This window comes from Lithobates pipiens, unplaced genomic scaffold (genome assembly GCF_037356315.1).
Source record: "Lithobates pipiens isolate NorthernLeopardFrog02 unplaced genomic scaffold, aLitPip1_a1.2 Scaffold_13, whole genome shotgun sequence".
Taxonomy (NCBI): Eukaryota; Metazoa; Chordata; class Amphibia; order Anura; family Ranidae; genus Lithobates; species Lithobates pipiens.
The window spans coordinates 481,937,714-481,953,641 of NW_027507718.1; the positions used below are offsets into that span (position 1 = coordinate 481,937,714).

General features: G+C 39.9%; 1 protein-coding gene across 4 annotated transcripts in view; it reads right to left on the reverse strand.

Moving 5' to 3' along the window:
* Positions 1-4,987: 4,987 nt before the first annotated feature.
* The window catches only part of FGFRL1 (fibroblast growth factor receptor like 1), a 255,180-nt gene continuing 244,239 nt past the window's right edge, over positions 4,988-15,928 (reverse strand). For all 4 annotated transcript variants that reach the window (XM_077477954.1, XM_077477956.1, XM_077477953.1 and 1 more), the window contains 4 exons: positions 13,768-13,848; positions 11,363-11,647; positions 9,326-9,679; positions 4,988-6,360 (listed from right to left, as the gene is read on the reverse strand). In XM_077477954.1, coding sequence (XP_077334080.1) covers positions 5,957-6,360; positions 9,326-9,679; positions 11,363-11,647; positions 13,768-13,848 — 1,124 coding nt within the window. In that variant the 3' untranslated portion in view covers positions 4,988-5,956. The remainder of the gene's footprint in view (positions 6,361-9,325; positions 9,680-11,362; positions 11,648-13,767; positions 13,849-15,928) is intronic.

Genomic DNA, 15,928 nt, shown 5'->3' on the forward strand with positions numbered 1-15,928 from the left:
CTGTTTGCTCCCCCTTCCCCAAAAAATGTAGCACCTGCCGCCACTGCTGACTGCCCTCTGATCCAACCCATTCTGAAGGAGGAGAACAGATCCCCTTTCGTTTGTTTTTTCCAGATTGGTTCAGATTCGAGATACCCAGGTGTCTGCCTGAAAAATAGACAAGTGGACCTGATTGAACCTCTCGTCTTAGGCCTCATGCACATTGGATGTTTTTGGACATTTTTACGGCAGCTGTTTTTGGCAGTAGATCTTTTTTTCTACAGTCATTAAACTCTCCATCATGTTATCCTATATGTCAATGCACACATAGGCTGTTATCATCACTTTTGGGCAGTAACGTTTTTGAGCAGTAAAAAAAACAAAAAAAACTAGTAGGTTGTGAGAGACGTTTTTCAGCTGTAAAAACGCTCTGATGCTGATAAACGTTGCTAAACACTCAAGAACATCTTTCATCAGAGTTTAACAATTTTGATCCATTGTAAAAAAATAAATAAAGATAACACTGAAAACCGCTAACGCGGAAAAACGCTAATAAACGCTATTGCAAAAACATTGAAAAAAGTTGAAAAACTCACTGCAAAGCTACCTACGTTTTTATAACGTTATTTTAAAGTCCAGTGTGCATGAGGTCTTATAGGGGTTAAGGGTTCCCATAGACCTGAAAATATTTTTAGGGGTTCCTCTGGGGCAAAAAGGTTGGGAAAAGCTGCTCTCGTTTTTCGAAATTGTGGTTTAACTCTGATATTCAGTGTGTCTTGAAGCAATCACACCAGTGAAAGTTAATTATCCAGTGCGATCATTTTAAAACTCTGCTCAGGATTTTTGGGCAAAAAGTAGATGTATGTTCAAGTTTCTTAGATCTTAGTTTCTGCTATACTGGTTAGAGATGCACCAAAATTTCGTCACCAAAACATATCGGCCAAAAATTTGTGTTATTGCCATTTTACCTATAAGAGAAAAAAAGTGCCGACAATGGCACAGAAAACACACACAATTTTGCTGTGATTTTACTATGCCTATGGTGTGTTTTTCATAGGGCACGTGAAGAAAAATGTAATACGGGTGTGTTATTGATGCGTTCTTGCTGCGTTTTCAATTCATTGCAACAGGCCAAAAATGCAGCAAGCAGGACTTTTAACACCACAATGGAAGCGCAATGGACCAGTGTGAAGACATACATAGAAATTAAAGGGATGCATTTTTCTTTAACTTTTCTTATGTGAAAGGTGCCAATAATGGCCAAACAATAAATTCATATTCACTTAAATTCATTATATTAAATAAAAAGTCAAATATAATACAATTATATATAAAAAAAAATATATATTTTTTTAAAACTATCATTTTCAGCTTCGGTGTTCGGCCAAGTGCATCCTGCATTTTCGGTTTCGATACCAAAATTTCCATTTGGTGCACCTCTAATACTGGTGTGTTGAGTGACATCCCTAGCTTTTACAATGCAAAATGACTGCCTCCGGTGAGAGATTTATATTAAAATTGTTAAAATGATAAGAAAAAGACTGTTAACTTTTTTCTTATTTAAAATCCTGTTTTGCGGGTGTGTGTGTGTGTGTGTGTATACACACACACACACACACAGAAAGAGAGAGAGAGAGATGTCTATCTACAAATAGATATCTCTCATATATATATATATATATATATCTATATATATAGATATATATATATAGATATGTCTATATATATATATATATAGATATATATATATATCTATATATATAGATATATCTAGCTCTATATATAAGCAAATAGGACTTTACCTATGATTAAAGATTTGCAACCGCAGACCTTTTGTTATTAGGTGCCACTTTTTCTGTTGCTGCCTAAAGTTTTTGCCTCATAATTTACAGAACATGCTCTTGTTTTCATAAATACAAACAATTACTAAGAATTGCTATAAAATAACCAATATATACTTTAATGGACACTTTTATAAAAAATATTATGGAATAAAGTTTTATAAGAATATTTTCTTATTTTCAGACTGAGAAAGAATGGCAAATGAGCCTTTTTTTTTTTTTTTTTTTTTTTTTTTTTTAGGATGTACACACAAAATTCACCTGTATGAACAAACATTAATGTGCTATAGTTATCAACGGACAAGAAATATACATATTAAGCAAGTGTCTGATAAAGCTTTGAGCATAGGAATGAAGCAGTTTCTGTACAAGATTGTCTACACGGCCAATAATGCTATAAAGTTAGTTTTAGCAAAGTATACAAAAATAGGACTCCTGATTCAGTGGTAAATTAAAGAGTACTTGTCTTGTGCAACCATTGGGGATTGAAGCCTATGTGTGCCAGTCTCTACTGGCTAAGGCCAGCCATACATGCTGCAAAGTTCTTTCCTGCAACCCGAGTCCCCCATCCACACAGAAAGTGCTGATGCGGGAATCCCTCCTGCTGGGCCGTTGTCTTCCCTTGGTGGGGAGGAAGGGAAAGCCGCCACGCCGAGAGAAGACAGTGATTATCGCTAGCAGGTATATAGCAGCCACTAGCGATAATCGTAAAAGAATTCGGCAGGCTGGTTGTACCCAAATTGATCGATCAGCTTTGTACATTCAGACTGCCCATTAATGGTTTCAATTTCTTTAGGAACCGGCTGAGATTTGAATTGTGTATTGCCAGCCTAAATCTTTATTTAACATGGCAAAGAGTAACAGCACACATAAAGTGACCTGATTGTGTTTTAATTAATAATTCCAGGCATGGTATATATTTTACATAGGTACATTGGTTCAGCTTGAACCAGTATAACTATGTATATACCATACCTGGCCGATTCCAATGAAGTCGACACTGCTACCTGAGTGATCTTCGCTTGCTTCTGAGTCCCGTACTCGGTGGCTGACCTGGTGAATTTTTACTACGGGACATTGGCCACTCAAAGCGGGCACTATTCAGAGAATGCTTTGCATTTTCTGAATGAATGCAAAGCGTTCTCTGATTGGACAAGGCGACAAGCATGCTGTCACCACTCCGCTCTCACTCAGAAAATGCAAAGCCTAAATGGTGACCGTGCTGAGTGGCTGACCTCCAGTATTCACAATACATCAGTACAGCTGCTCAGCACGGGACCCGGAAGCAAATGGTGATTACTTCAATGTCTACTACAGTGATTTCCAGTTTTCTTGGACATTAGCTAGGTATAGTATATACAAGGGGTCTTCAAAACTTTTCCACACTTTTATATTTTTAAATTCTCGTTGGAAATGGTGATGACATAAGAAGTAGTAATTGGTCATGTCTGAGGGTGTCATGTGACTGTCTGGCAAGCCAGCTGACCTTGCAGTTCAGTACAAGTGATGTAATTTGTTTTTGAAATTCTTAATAAAAAGAGTTTATAAAAAGTGTGGACATTTTTTGAAGAACCCTCGTACATAGTTACAATGATTTAAGCTGAACCAATGAAGATATATAAAAATATTCCATTCCTGGAATTCTTCTTTAAAATTGTTCATATCAACCGAATTGATATGTAGGTAAAAATCATCTTCATGTATATTTGTTGTTTCTTGTAGATGAAGAGATTTTAGCCAGCTTACACTACCCTGAGTACACTAGGCTACCAAAAGGTCAAATATAATTAGTTACAATGGTTTATGCAGGCATAGATGTTATAGTCAAATGACTAGATTTTGATGAATGAATAGGTTGCATTCTTATGTGTTACAATTGATCACCTAGGAAATTAGAGCCGTCTTAATGGGTAGACTAATGCGTAGACTTCATGCCCTAAAAGCTGCTCAGAATAGGACTTTTCAAAATAAAGTATCATATGATAGGCATATGCAGGGGCCCTATAAATGAAAGCTGCCATTCGTTTACAGATGCTGATCAATGTTAGAACTTAAAAAGTAGCACCACCAGCCTCTTAATCATACCGCTTTCTTTGAAAAATGACTGCTGCAAAGAATTGCAAGATCCTTTGGGGTGCATGCAAGAAGATGTTGATGGCTTTTTGAAATCGAGGCTGAAGCATGTCATCAATACATCCCACAAGCAATGCAATGGAGCAACATTTTTTAGTGATGCCTACAATTTAAAACTAAATTTAGTCTTGCAAACGAATTGCAGGTTTATTTCAAATGAACCTTGCCATGGCAGTGGATGGTAACTGGGGCTCAGCTTAAAGTAGAACTATAGGCAAAACTTTTTTTTTTCAATTTGGATAGAGAAAGGGAGGATTATAACTCTTATAAGGTTTATTTTTTGCCATCTTTATCCCATCGGGGAGATTTCTCTTCACTTCCTGTTTTAAAGCCAAAACAAGAATTGTGAGGAAATCCCTGCAAATTAAGGGAATTAGTTGAGGAAGGTCTTTAAAGGCAAAGTTGAGGGCCTGGGTTGGGAAATGCCTGATCATATTGGCAAGGTTGCCACGCCAGAAGGACAAGTAACCTTGTTCTTTGAGGATATGGACAACACATTCCATGATTCCTTTGTATTGCTTCTCAGCTATGATTTGTTTTCTTGCATGTTGGACTTGCAGCAAAAGCTTGACTCGTTCAATGGGCACTACAGCGGTCTTGTAAATAGCAGCAGCCACACTGCCGGCCAAAAAGTCCTTGGCAAAGAAAATTGATGCGTCAGTCATGATGGCGGTCGGTGTCCGGGAAGAGTGGCTCTTGCTGCAGCACTGAGAGCCCCAGGTAACCAGAACTAGTGTCACCACAGGAAGATTTCCCCCCCCCTCCATTACTTTTCTGGGGACAACACAAAATCTTGGATTTACTTTTACTTTCAATGATAATGGTAAACAGGACAAATAGAGAGGGTAAATCTCCATAATGGGGCACAGATAGTAATAAAAACTGACAGGTGATATTATCCACCTCCCCTCTATTCAAAAGCTAAAAAAAGTTTTGCCTTTAGTTGTACTTTCAAAACAATACAAACATGCACAAACCTTCCATTTTGAAATCCATATCCAGCAAGTCCTCCTTAACAAACCACTGTCACGTGCTACATGGTAACATTTTTATGGTTAACGAGTCGTATCTAAAACAATTGTACAAATTCACTCAGAAAATAGAAATGAACATTTTTGCTGAAAATAATATTTTACATAGACATTTTTTTTCTGTTTAACAAAATAAATTAAATATACATGGCTTTAGTTTAAAATCTATATACGTCTCCTATAGTCACAAATTGCTTTATAAAGTCTGTCATCATTATCATAATGATTATAAGGCATCTTTCAAAGCCACATGATAGGTTATTGCTTTTATCGACAGCAAAATATTGTTTTTTTAATGTTTTATAATGTTATTATTTGAGCATTTATGATAAATTATGTAGTTCTTCAAAACTTCAGATTTGATTTTTTCTTTCAATGAGTATTAATAGCTGAAGAAACAAGGCTAGGATATGAGGTTTGGCATGACCGTGGCTTTGCAATAGAGTGCTTAAAAAAAACAAAAAAAAACAGGCACTTTGAGGGACAAGAAAAACCACCAAAAATTCACTGATACTGACAAAGACGTTCTATGTTGCTTGAACATTCTAGCTTATAACTAATGATATTTATTACTTTCTTCATACAAATCCTTCTTTCCCCCTTATTGGTTCCTTCTTAGACCTTTCTGAAAGCTCAAATGCTGACCAAGGCTGAAGACCTGGCCATAGCTTCAAAAATAAAGAAGGTACCAGCATAAACTAAACCTGGGTGAAATATGACAGTGACCATTTTTTTCTTTTCTTCAACTAGTTTGTAGGAACACAGTGCTTTTTCCTTTTTCCAAAACACAAAAAAAACAAAAAATAGCAACAATGACCTCCGATTAACCAGAGATTCCTTCATGATTCCTTTTATGAGTAGAAGAATTCCGTTGCATTATCCATGACACTCCGTTATCCATGTCTACTGGCAGTGTTGGCTGAACCAATCAGTCTTGAGGTACCGCTTGAGAAACAAGTTTGTTTATGGCATTTAACACTGATAGTGAATGTGTTGATGCTGGTGAACCTTTCCATCCACGTGAGAGTGCGTATGAGTGTGGATATCTGTATAAATCTTTGGGTACATTTTTGAAGCCACTCCATTGGCCAAAAGAGGTCCTTGGGGAAGTAAATGCTGCTGTTGCGCAACATACTCCTCATAGTTTATGGAGGAGATGCAGTCTTTGTCCACCATCTGTGGTATGCAAACCCTTGGCTGCGGTCTGTGGACAGCAGCCGTCGCTGCAGGAGGAGAGCATGGCTTTTTCTTTGTCTGACAAAGCCACAGAAGAATTGTCCCAAATATGAAGACGGCTCCAGCTGGAACTCCGATTATCACTGGCCAAGGAAGACTACTGGACGATATGCTCACAGGTGCAATTGGGGGCTTCGGATCTGCAGAAAGCAGGCATGGAGAAAAAAAAAAAAGAATAGATACAGATGATTAGAACCAGAAAAGAACAATGAAAAACAGATGTCAAGCATAAATACGGACTACTAGCACACTATGGTTCTTTGATAACAAAACATCTGCCAAGGAGGACCATAGGCAGCCAACAAGTAAAACTTTGTTGCTGGTGTCCCATTAAGGTCTTAAAGGACAAACAAACAGTTTGCTTTTGTTCTGAGCTGATCTCCAAGGTTGTGTTTTATTTTGTCTTGCTTCGATGTAACAGAATAAACTTGCGTCGACCACATGTGGTTTCCAAATACCATCGCTCAGCAGCAAGCCTGGCTGCCTAACGCAGCCTAGAAATAAAATGTGGTTAATTGTCACTAATACCTTCCTCTAATGTCAACAAGCCAGAAATGTAAACTATGCCGGCCCCGCATTTGGATGCCAAATACTGCTCTGCCAGACAGTGCGATGTTCATCCAGTGCTTTCTCATTTAATCGCTATCATTTTCCAAGACAATTTCAGCATTCCTGAACACTGCCCAATCACAGTGCAATTGCTGGTAAATATGAGCTTTTAGTCAAAATGCTGGATGATGCTCCTACTGTTTTAACTGCTCTGTTCGATTTATTGTATGGTTTCTAAAATTAACCAGATCCAAAGAGTTAGGATGAGAGTTGCTATCAGATTACTTCACTGATTGCTTAAAGAGGGGTTGCGCTTTTAGCAATTATTACGGAAATCCCTTATACTGGTGGTCCGATACTAAACAGCGGAGAGGCTCTGGCCAGGCCCTTACAGCTCAACCCTTTTTTTACGGATGTGAAAGAGCAGTTTTGTGGTTTCCGTAGAACTCTGGACTGTTCTACTTTCCTCAGTGCAATGAAGCCCTGGCTTCAGAAACATGTTTACAGATAAAATGCCTAGTGAAAATGGAAGTAGGATGAGCCCCTTCACTGGGATGGCAAATGTTTTTTTTTCCTAAGCTGAAAACTCTTTTAGCCACTTCCCGACTGTAGGACATCCATGGACGACCTTAGGTTGAGGTGGTTATACCGGGATGATGCCTGCAGCTACAGGCATCCTCCTGGTATCTTTTTTCAGCCAGCGATTCCCTATTTTGTAAAAGCCATCCTAGCAGCTGATTAGCCGCTGAATGGCTTTTACAGGCAGTGGGAAGAGATGTCCCTCTTTGATTTGGTGCTTTCACTGGGTTATCACAAAGCCAGTGTAAAAAAAAGCCACTTTAAGGGCCAGTGTAAAAGAAAAAATATATGTATATACATTTTTTTTTAAAACCGCTCCAGACCCCTCATGCTTTCGTGCAACGCGTAAGTAGTTTGCATCTGCATATGTAAACAATGTTTGCACCACACATGTTCGGAATAGCCACAAACATTATAGTGAGAGCAATCATTCTAGCACCAGACTTCCTCTGTAACTTCTAAACTGGTAACATGTAAAGATGTTTAAAGCTTTGTCTATAGAGATTAACTACCATAGTTTGGTGTCATTCCATGAGTGTGCACAATTTTAAATTGTGACATGTTAGGTGTCTATTTACTCTGTGTAACATCATCTTTTATATTTTAACAGAAATTGGGTTAAATAATTTATTTATTTTTTTTGGCATTAAAATTAATTACATTTCTTTGTTTTTTATTGCGTTTGAAAAATCACTGCGTAAATGCAATGTGACACAAAAAATTGCAGCACCCTCCATTTTATTCTTTAGGCCCTCTGCTTAAAAATATGTATAATGTTTGGGCGTTCTGAGTAATTTTCTAGCAAAAAAATGATGATTTTTACAGGAGAGAAATGCCAGAATTTGCCTTGGCGTAGAGTGGTTAATACTATAAAAATCAATCTAAGAACTCCAGGAAAAAAAAATCTGCTGGGTTACAAATATATAAGTGTAATGAGGTGTATGCCCTCTGCTGGTTCACTGCCTGTTCTTCACAATTTCCACTTTTATTGATGTCTGGTAGTATAGCTATCATATACTTTTGACGCTCTGACAGGAGAATTTCAGGTCCCTTATACACCAGCCACACTATATGTTCCCCCTTTTCTTTGTCCGTCCACAGAACACAATGGGATAGATTTTCTAAGACTGGAGAGTGCAAAATCTGGTGCAGCTGTGCATGGTATCCATTCAGCTTCTAATCTCAGCTTGTTCAATTAAGCTCTGACAAAAAAACCTGGAAGAAAATTGGTTTCTATGAAGAGCTGCACCAGATTTTGCACTCTCCAGTTTTAGTAAATCAACCCCAATGTGTTCCACCTCTCCCCTGTCCATTCACAGACGGTTTGCATTTCATGAATGGTTCATGGAATACAGTGAAGTGTTCTGTGAGTGAACAAGAAGAGCAGAGGGGCAGGCAAATGACAGAGGGGCTGGCGTTTAGGAGATCTGCTAGAAATACATGGGGATGAATGAGCTCAGTGCTTAAAGTGATTTTTAAGGCTCTATTTTTATTTTAAATTAACATGTTATAATTACCTGCTCTGTGCATTGGTTTTTCATAGAGCAGCCTTGATCCTCTTCTTTTTCGGTGCCCTGTCGGCAGTCCTGGCTCTTCCTCCCGCCTGCTGAGGTCCCCCAATAGCAAGCCTTTTGCTATGGGTGCACTCGAGCAGGCTCAATCCTGAGCACGCTCATATGGGTGGACATTGTCCACTCACACACAGGGCATGGTTGGGCCCCACTCTTGCTCTCTCTTCACTTGCTGTGATTGACAGCAGCAGGATGGCTCCCACTGCTGTGTGAGCCAATGAGGAGAGAGGGACCAGGGAAAGCCGCATCTCTCATGCACACCGCTAAATCGAGATGGGGCTCAGCTTAGGATAAGGGTGGGGGCTGGGGGGAAGGGGAGCTGCACCAAGAAGTTTTTTACCTTAAGGCATAAGGTAAAAAACCTTATGCCTTTAGAGCCACTTTAAAGCCACTCATTTACACTCACCTGGCAGTACTGTCAGAAATGCACTCTTGAAACTGTATCCCATGGTGTTGGCACCAAGGCAGATGTACATTCCTGCATCTTCCTCTTTGGCCCTTGTGATGATAAGTTTATTTAGGTAGGAACCATCAGGCCGTGACCACACGTCACCGGTGGGCAACACAATGAATTTCTGTCCGCCCACATCAATGGTGGAATTGTATTTATTCTCCAAGCCGTACTCCACTCTCTTCAGCCACTGGATCACCGGCTTGACGTCACTGCGCACTTTACACTGAAAAGAGGTGGTGCCTCCAAAATCCACGGTGGTATTAACAGGGTGATTGCCAGTAAGTATTGGCTTCGATCTTGTTCTCTCTGTCAAAGCAAATAACATGAAAATTAGTTCTCAAAACACTTTGAAATTTTCATATAATTGGTACATGAAGTTATGCTCATGGTTTGAAATTAAAGAGAATGGGTTGGATTTTATAAAGGCAAATAGACTTTGTACTTTGCAAGTGCATTTATACTCTGCAAGTGCAGTTGCTACTGAGCTTCGTAAATGAGATAAAGCTTCATGTTAGCATCACATGCGGTTTCCCCCAGCGCTCCTGTTTGAACCCAGCCTTGTCACAGTGACTTCAGTCTGGGTTCACATGCTATGGGAAACTGCATGAAATTCGGACAGGACACGGACTGCATTCCTGCTCAAATCACATGCAATTCTTTGCAGTGCAATATGAGCCTGTTCATTTTTTATGGGTTTAAATTGCACTGCAAAGGTATCTGTAATCAGTATTGGCGAGTACTTGAGCACAAGTATTGGTACTCGTACTCTCCGGAAAAGTGCTACTAAAAATGAATGGCACCCAAATACGCACGATGCGTTTTGCCACTACTGTAGTGTGATTTGGAATTGCGGGCAAAATCACAGTGATTATGCCTGTGATCCCAAATCGCCAGATGTGAATGGGGCCTAAAGCTGGCCATGGATATTATTCTCTGAATAAGCAAACCTCCTTCGTGTTTTCCAAAACAATGTAATGTGGGGACTTCATAAAACAATCCTCTAAATTTGTATTCAATTAGGCAGGCACAACATTTTTGGTAGATCAGGGGTCTACAAAAGTTCTAAGCAAAGAGCCAGTTAACTGTTGTTCAGGCTTTAAGGGGTAGATTGTGGCAAGTTAAAGTAAAAACAATGCATCAGTGCCCCATTAATGGTTTTAATGGGAGGAATAGTGCTTCATTGTTGGTATAATTGGGATGCATTGTGCCCCATTTTTGGTGTCAGTAGGAGGTGAAATAATGCCCCAAGGCCCAAATAAAGGCATGCAAAGGGCCACATTTGGCCCATGGCCCACAGTTTGGAGACCACTGTGGTAGATCATTGGAGACTGCTTAATCATATTGTACCGTGCATGGAAAACTTTATTAACAGTAGGCAAAGATTCCACATTTTTATCAGAAATGGCATTCTAGTGGATAACAGAGGCTGAACCATTATATGATAGAGAAATAGGAAAAGTCGCGGTTGGATACATATGAAACAACCCTATTATATTGCCCAGTGGTGAATGTTTCCACACGTCATAAACCCAGTCCTTTTTATTGTCTGTCTTTGTTATTTTGTTATATCCTGTATTACTGTATTTTCGTCTGTTGTAACGTAGCCAACTCACGTTCAGACGAGATGAGTCTGTTGCTCATACAAACCATCAGGAAGAGGGAGCGGATTGTGTTTCCCTGGTTTGGTAGTAAGCTGTGCTGGTTTCTGATACAGTGAAAGCGCCAGATCTGACATTAGGATGAGGTTTGATTCATTTTCCTGTCTCTGCTCCTGGTTTTAGTGTAAACACATGTTTTTAGTGTCTCTACACAGCTGTCTGTTGATTGTTAGCAGATGTGGCCCAGGTTTTCCATATTGTGAACATCAGATTGGACGGCTCATGTGGTTCTCATTCTTAATATCGAAGAAAGAGAGAAGTGCCAAAAAAAAAAAAAAAAGATATTGTATTTCACTGATAACATCACTGTTAGGCCAGAACAGATACTTACGGATCACTTCCACCTTGTATGTAGCATTGATCTGCCCCACTCGATTAAAGACTTGGCAGGTGTATTTCCCACTGTCTTCTGGTTTGAGGCTCTTGAGGTTGAGTGTCCATTTCTTCTTCTTGTTCTCCCCAATCTCTTGAGTTGACAGTGGTTTGTTATCCTTTAGCCAGGTGATCTCCGGCCTGGGGTTTCCACTGGCAATGCATTTGAGCCGGACAGAGCTGCCCACAGGCCGAGCAATGACTCTCTTTCTCATTTTGGCTGGTTGTGTAAACCGTGGGCGTGCTGTGAAGAAAAAGATGGATTAAACTTTAATTAGGCAGAACGTATTATTTAATGTTGACATGTAAACCCAATCACTAAAATGTCATATAAGTCTTGTGCCAAACACAAACGCATATACGCGGTGGCATGAAAGATGGGCTTTAATGTTTAATGCCCAGCTTTCGCACATATGCATCCACAGTGGTATGAGGTTGTGTGCTGAGAGTGCTCAAGGTCAAGGATTCTTGGTCAACAGCTCTTGGTCAAGGCATCTGACTGGCAGTCAGTGGGACAGGCTCCTGGTCACGTGACCACTGTGAGAGCCAATCACAGCAGTCACATGATACAGAATCAGTGCTAAGTCCCAGGCATTACTTTGAAATCCCTCTACTTCAGCGTGATTTCAAAACCGATCAGTGCGATTTGCAATGGTGATTTCATTGCGGCTTGCTACTTCATACAATAGAATTCTATGTAAGTCACAATGAAATTGGCAAAAAATAGTGCAGGGACCTTTTTCAAAGTCGCTGCAACATGAGTTGTGGCAATTTGAATGGTTCCATTCCTTACAATGGGGTGCGACTTGTCATGCGATTTGGAACTGTAAAATTGCATGACAAATCATACTGGTGTGAACAGGGCTAAATGTGATTTTAAAGTTTGTTTGTTTTTTTATTCTAAAGCTGCAGCTTTTATTAAAATAGTTTCTACCCATTCTAAAGGTCCTTGTGCAGGCACTTACTGTTATGGGGTGACAACACTCTTCCCCTGTCTCTCAGTTGTGCTCCTGCATTGTCACCCTGTTATCTGGGTTGCTGGTGGAGACTAGCATGGATCACCTGTTGTCAATTATCTTAAAGCCCTACTTATAAAGCAATGGTATGGCCGTAACACAAAAAAAAAAAAGTAATATACCGTATTTATCGACATATAACAAGCACAGGCGTATAACACGCTCCTTCATTTTAAGAGGGAAGTTTCAGGAAAAAAAAATAGATTTTAAATAAAGAACTTTGAAGTAAAATAAGGGTAGAGTGCCCATCAATGCAGCCTGATCAATGCCCATCTGCAGCCTCAAAATTGCCCAACAATGCAGCTTGATCAATGCCCATCTGGAGCTTCACAATTGCCCATCAATGCAGTTTGATCAATGCCCATCCACAGCCTCACCACTGCCCATCTGTAGCCTCACAATTGCCCATCAATGCAGCTTGATTAATGCCCATCTGCAGCCTCCCCATTGCCATGAATTCAGCCTGATCAATGCCCATCTCAAGGAGGGGGGGTGGGATGAGCGCCATCAGATTACATACAGCGAGAATCTCCTGTTTACTCGGCGGCCTCTTTAATACAAAGTCCCGCCTCTTGGACCTGCTTCTATGATAGACAGAACACTGGTCCAATGCCAGCCCAGGAGACGGGACTTCCTATTACAGAGGCTGCTGAGTAAACAGGAGATTCTCACTGTACGTAATCTGACGGCAGTCGTCACACCCCCCTCCCGGTTCTCTCCGAGGCAGCCCAAATTGCACCATTGGCGTATAACACACTATTTGCAACCGATTTGCAGGGTGAAAAAGTGAGTTTTATACTCCAATAAATACAGTATACATTTTATTAATTATGTTCTTTTTTTATTACAGGTATAAAAATCTTTATTTCGGCTAACAAACATATATTACAGGGTTCTTTGACAACAGTTAATTTGATGTGTGGCTTTCTAATTGGAAAGTCCAGCACCACCAGCTTACTTTGCGACTCCTTTTACATAGGCTAGCAGGAAGAAGGGGTGTGTCCTTCAGCTATGTATGTGTTGTGAGCAGACCTGAAAAGAAAAATCCTCTTCCTACCTTCAAGTACCTTCAAAGGCAGTTTACTTATCACACACACACACCCACACGCATGCCCCACACTCACACACAGTTTTACTAGCAACATTAAACTGCAGATGAGTAGCAAAGCCACTACCTCTAGGTCTAGGGAAGCAACTAAAATAGCAGTACAATTAACATATACATTGTAGCACCACTGAGATGCACTGGACCTCATAAATGAAAATGTCTGAAGTTTGGGCTGTCTGTGTTCCCTTGTGCAACCATTTAGGCGTTTTCGAATTAAACAAAGAAAAATGGAGAACTCACCCCACTGTTTATTGGAAAATTCTTCTACTTCTGGATTTAGCCCATCATGAGGCTGGTTGGGTTTTCCTGCACTGGAATCATCTAAAAAATATAAGGGAAAAACAACGGTTACATAGGTAATTTATGCACATGTTATGGAGATAAGGAGAGAGGGAGATGTTTAGTAGTCCTAACACAATTTTCTTTCATATCATTCAGCACAGTGAGTGGCCATTGTCAAACTAGGGACAAGAAATGTGTTACTGATAGGATCACCAGGTGGAAATAAAGGAAACAAATAAACAAATGATACTACTACATCTAAGGATTGTTGAGCTGCAATATATTCCATTTTGAGATTTTCCTTTATTTTTTATTATTTTTATTGCAGGCTTCGAAGTTAACAGTACATAACAGAGCCTATTGTGCATACCCAGGCTCAATTGCATAGCAAATAAAAAACAAACAGAAACAAAAGCACAATAATCACAATAAAAACAATATAGCTAAAATCAAGGCACTCTAAACTATTGAAAAATTGGTACGCTCTAACAGTCCGCGCAGGATGAAATATTAGGATTCTTATGGGCCACTCTCCCTCTCAAACATCTTACAGAACTAAACTCTGGAATTTATGAAAATACACACTCTCCCATATCTTATGTGTCAGGAAAGACTCCCTCTAATGAAGCATAAATGTAGAGTTGTATAACAATATATACCGTTAATTACTTATCCAAGTGTTAACTAGTCATCCGAAGAGTCAGCATTAGTATAAGTGGATTCCACCCAAATGTTCCACACTTTATGAAATTTCTTGACACAAGCTCTGGACAGATAGGTGGGTTTGTATAACGGCAGAGCTGAATTGACCAGACGTTTCCAGAGGAGGATTTCCATCGCATAATGATGGCCTTGCATGCATAATAAAGTATTATTCCCAACAGAGTTCTAACTCCTCGGCTAGGAGCCAGTGGATCTACAAGCCCCAGCAAACATATTTCCACCCTCAATGGAATCTGAACCGTAGTGACTTCCTGAATGAATGTGGTAACCTCATTCCAAAAGTTCTCGACCAGGGAACAGCTCCAAAAAATATGTATAAAGTCCGCCGCAGGTGTAGCACACCTCCAGCAGGAATCTGAAATAGATGGGTATATTTTTGTAGACGCATGGTGTAAAATACAGAGATGCGTAATTTTGAACTGGACCAGTCTATCTCTGGCCAAGGCCAGTTGCGAGAAGGAGCACTCCCATAGGTCTTTCCACTCTTCCGTGTCCATTTCAGGGAGGTCCCCCACCCAATTTAGCTTTTAGAGCTTCTAGTCCCATGTGTACATTTTGAGATTTAAAAAAAATTATGTTGGACTTATTTCACGAAGTTTTAGTACAAAAATACGGATCTTTATTTTAGCCAATCAGCTTAAATCAACTGTTAGAGCCTGTATTGATGGCATCAGTTTGACATCAGTCTGAGAAACTTCTGAGATCATTTAGAATTGATAGGTGCATGTGACCTGCTTCAAGCAAGTTTTCCATAGACTTGTATGAAAATACAAAACCCATTTGAAGCAAGTAAAATCCCGTTGATGCAGGCGCTTCCTTTTTTTTTTTTTTACTGTAATATCTTTTTATTGCTTTTTCAATATAATTTTACAAATACACCTATTGTCAGTCATTCATAAATAAAAAACATTTTACATTTTTTAACTAATGATACTTAAGCCCCGTACACATGGACAGAAAGTCGGGAGACATTTGCCAGTACAAAAAAATACCGGCCGACATTCTGCCCATGTGTATGTCGGACATGCATGCTGAAAAACCAGAAGCTGACCAACTCCCGATCAGCGCTCTCAGCCAATGGCAGAGAGCGCTAATCAGAGTGTTCTGGCAGGGGGGCTGGACTAAACTTACATGGTTAGTACAGCGGCCCCCGACCGGAGGTGTCAGTTTTTTTTTTCGTTGCACGAAAAAAAAAGCACTAGTGTGTACCCGGCTTTAGCCTGATGTGTTAGCTTTGTGAATTAAGTCTAAGGCTCCATTCACACCCTGGCGTTCTGTTTTGCAGGCAGAGTAGCCGTGATTCAGAAATGCCGCAAATTTCGGGAAGCCCTTGCGATTCCAGCTATTCTGAATGACCCGACACCCAAAATAAGTTCTTGTACTTTTCTTGGGCATT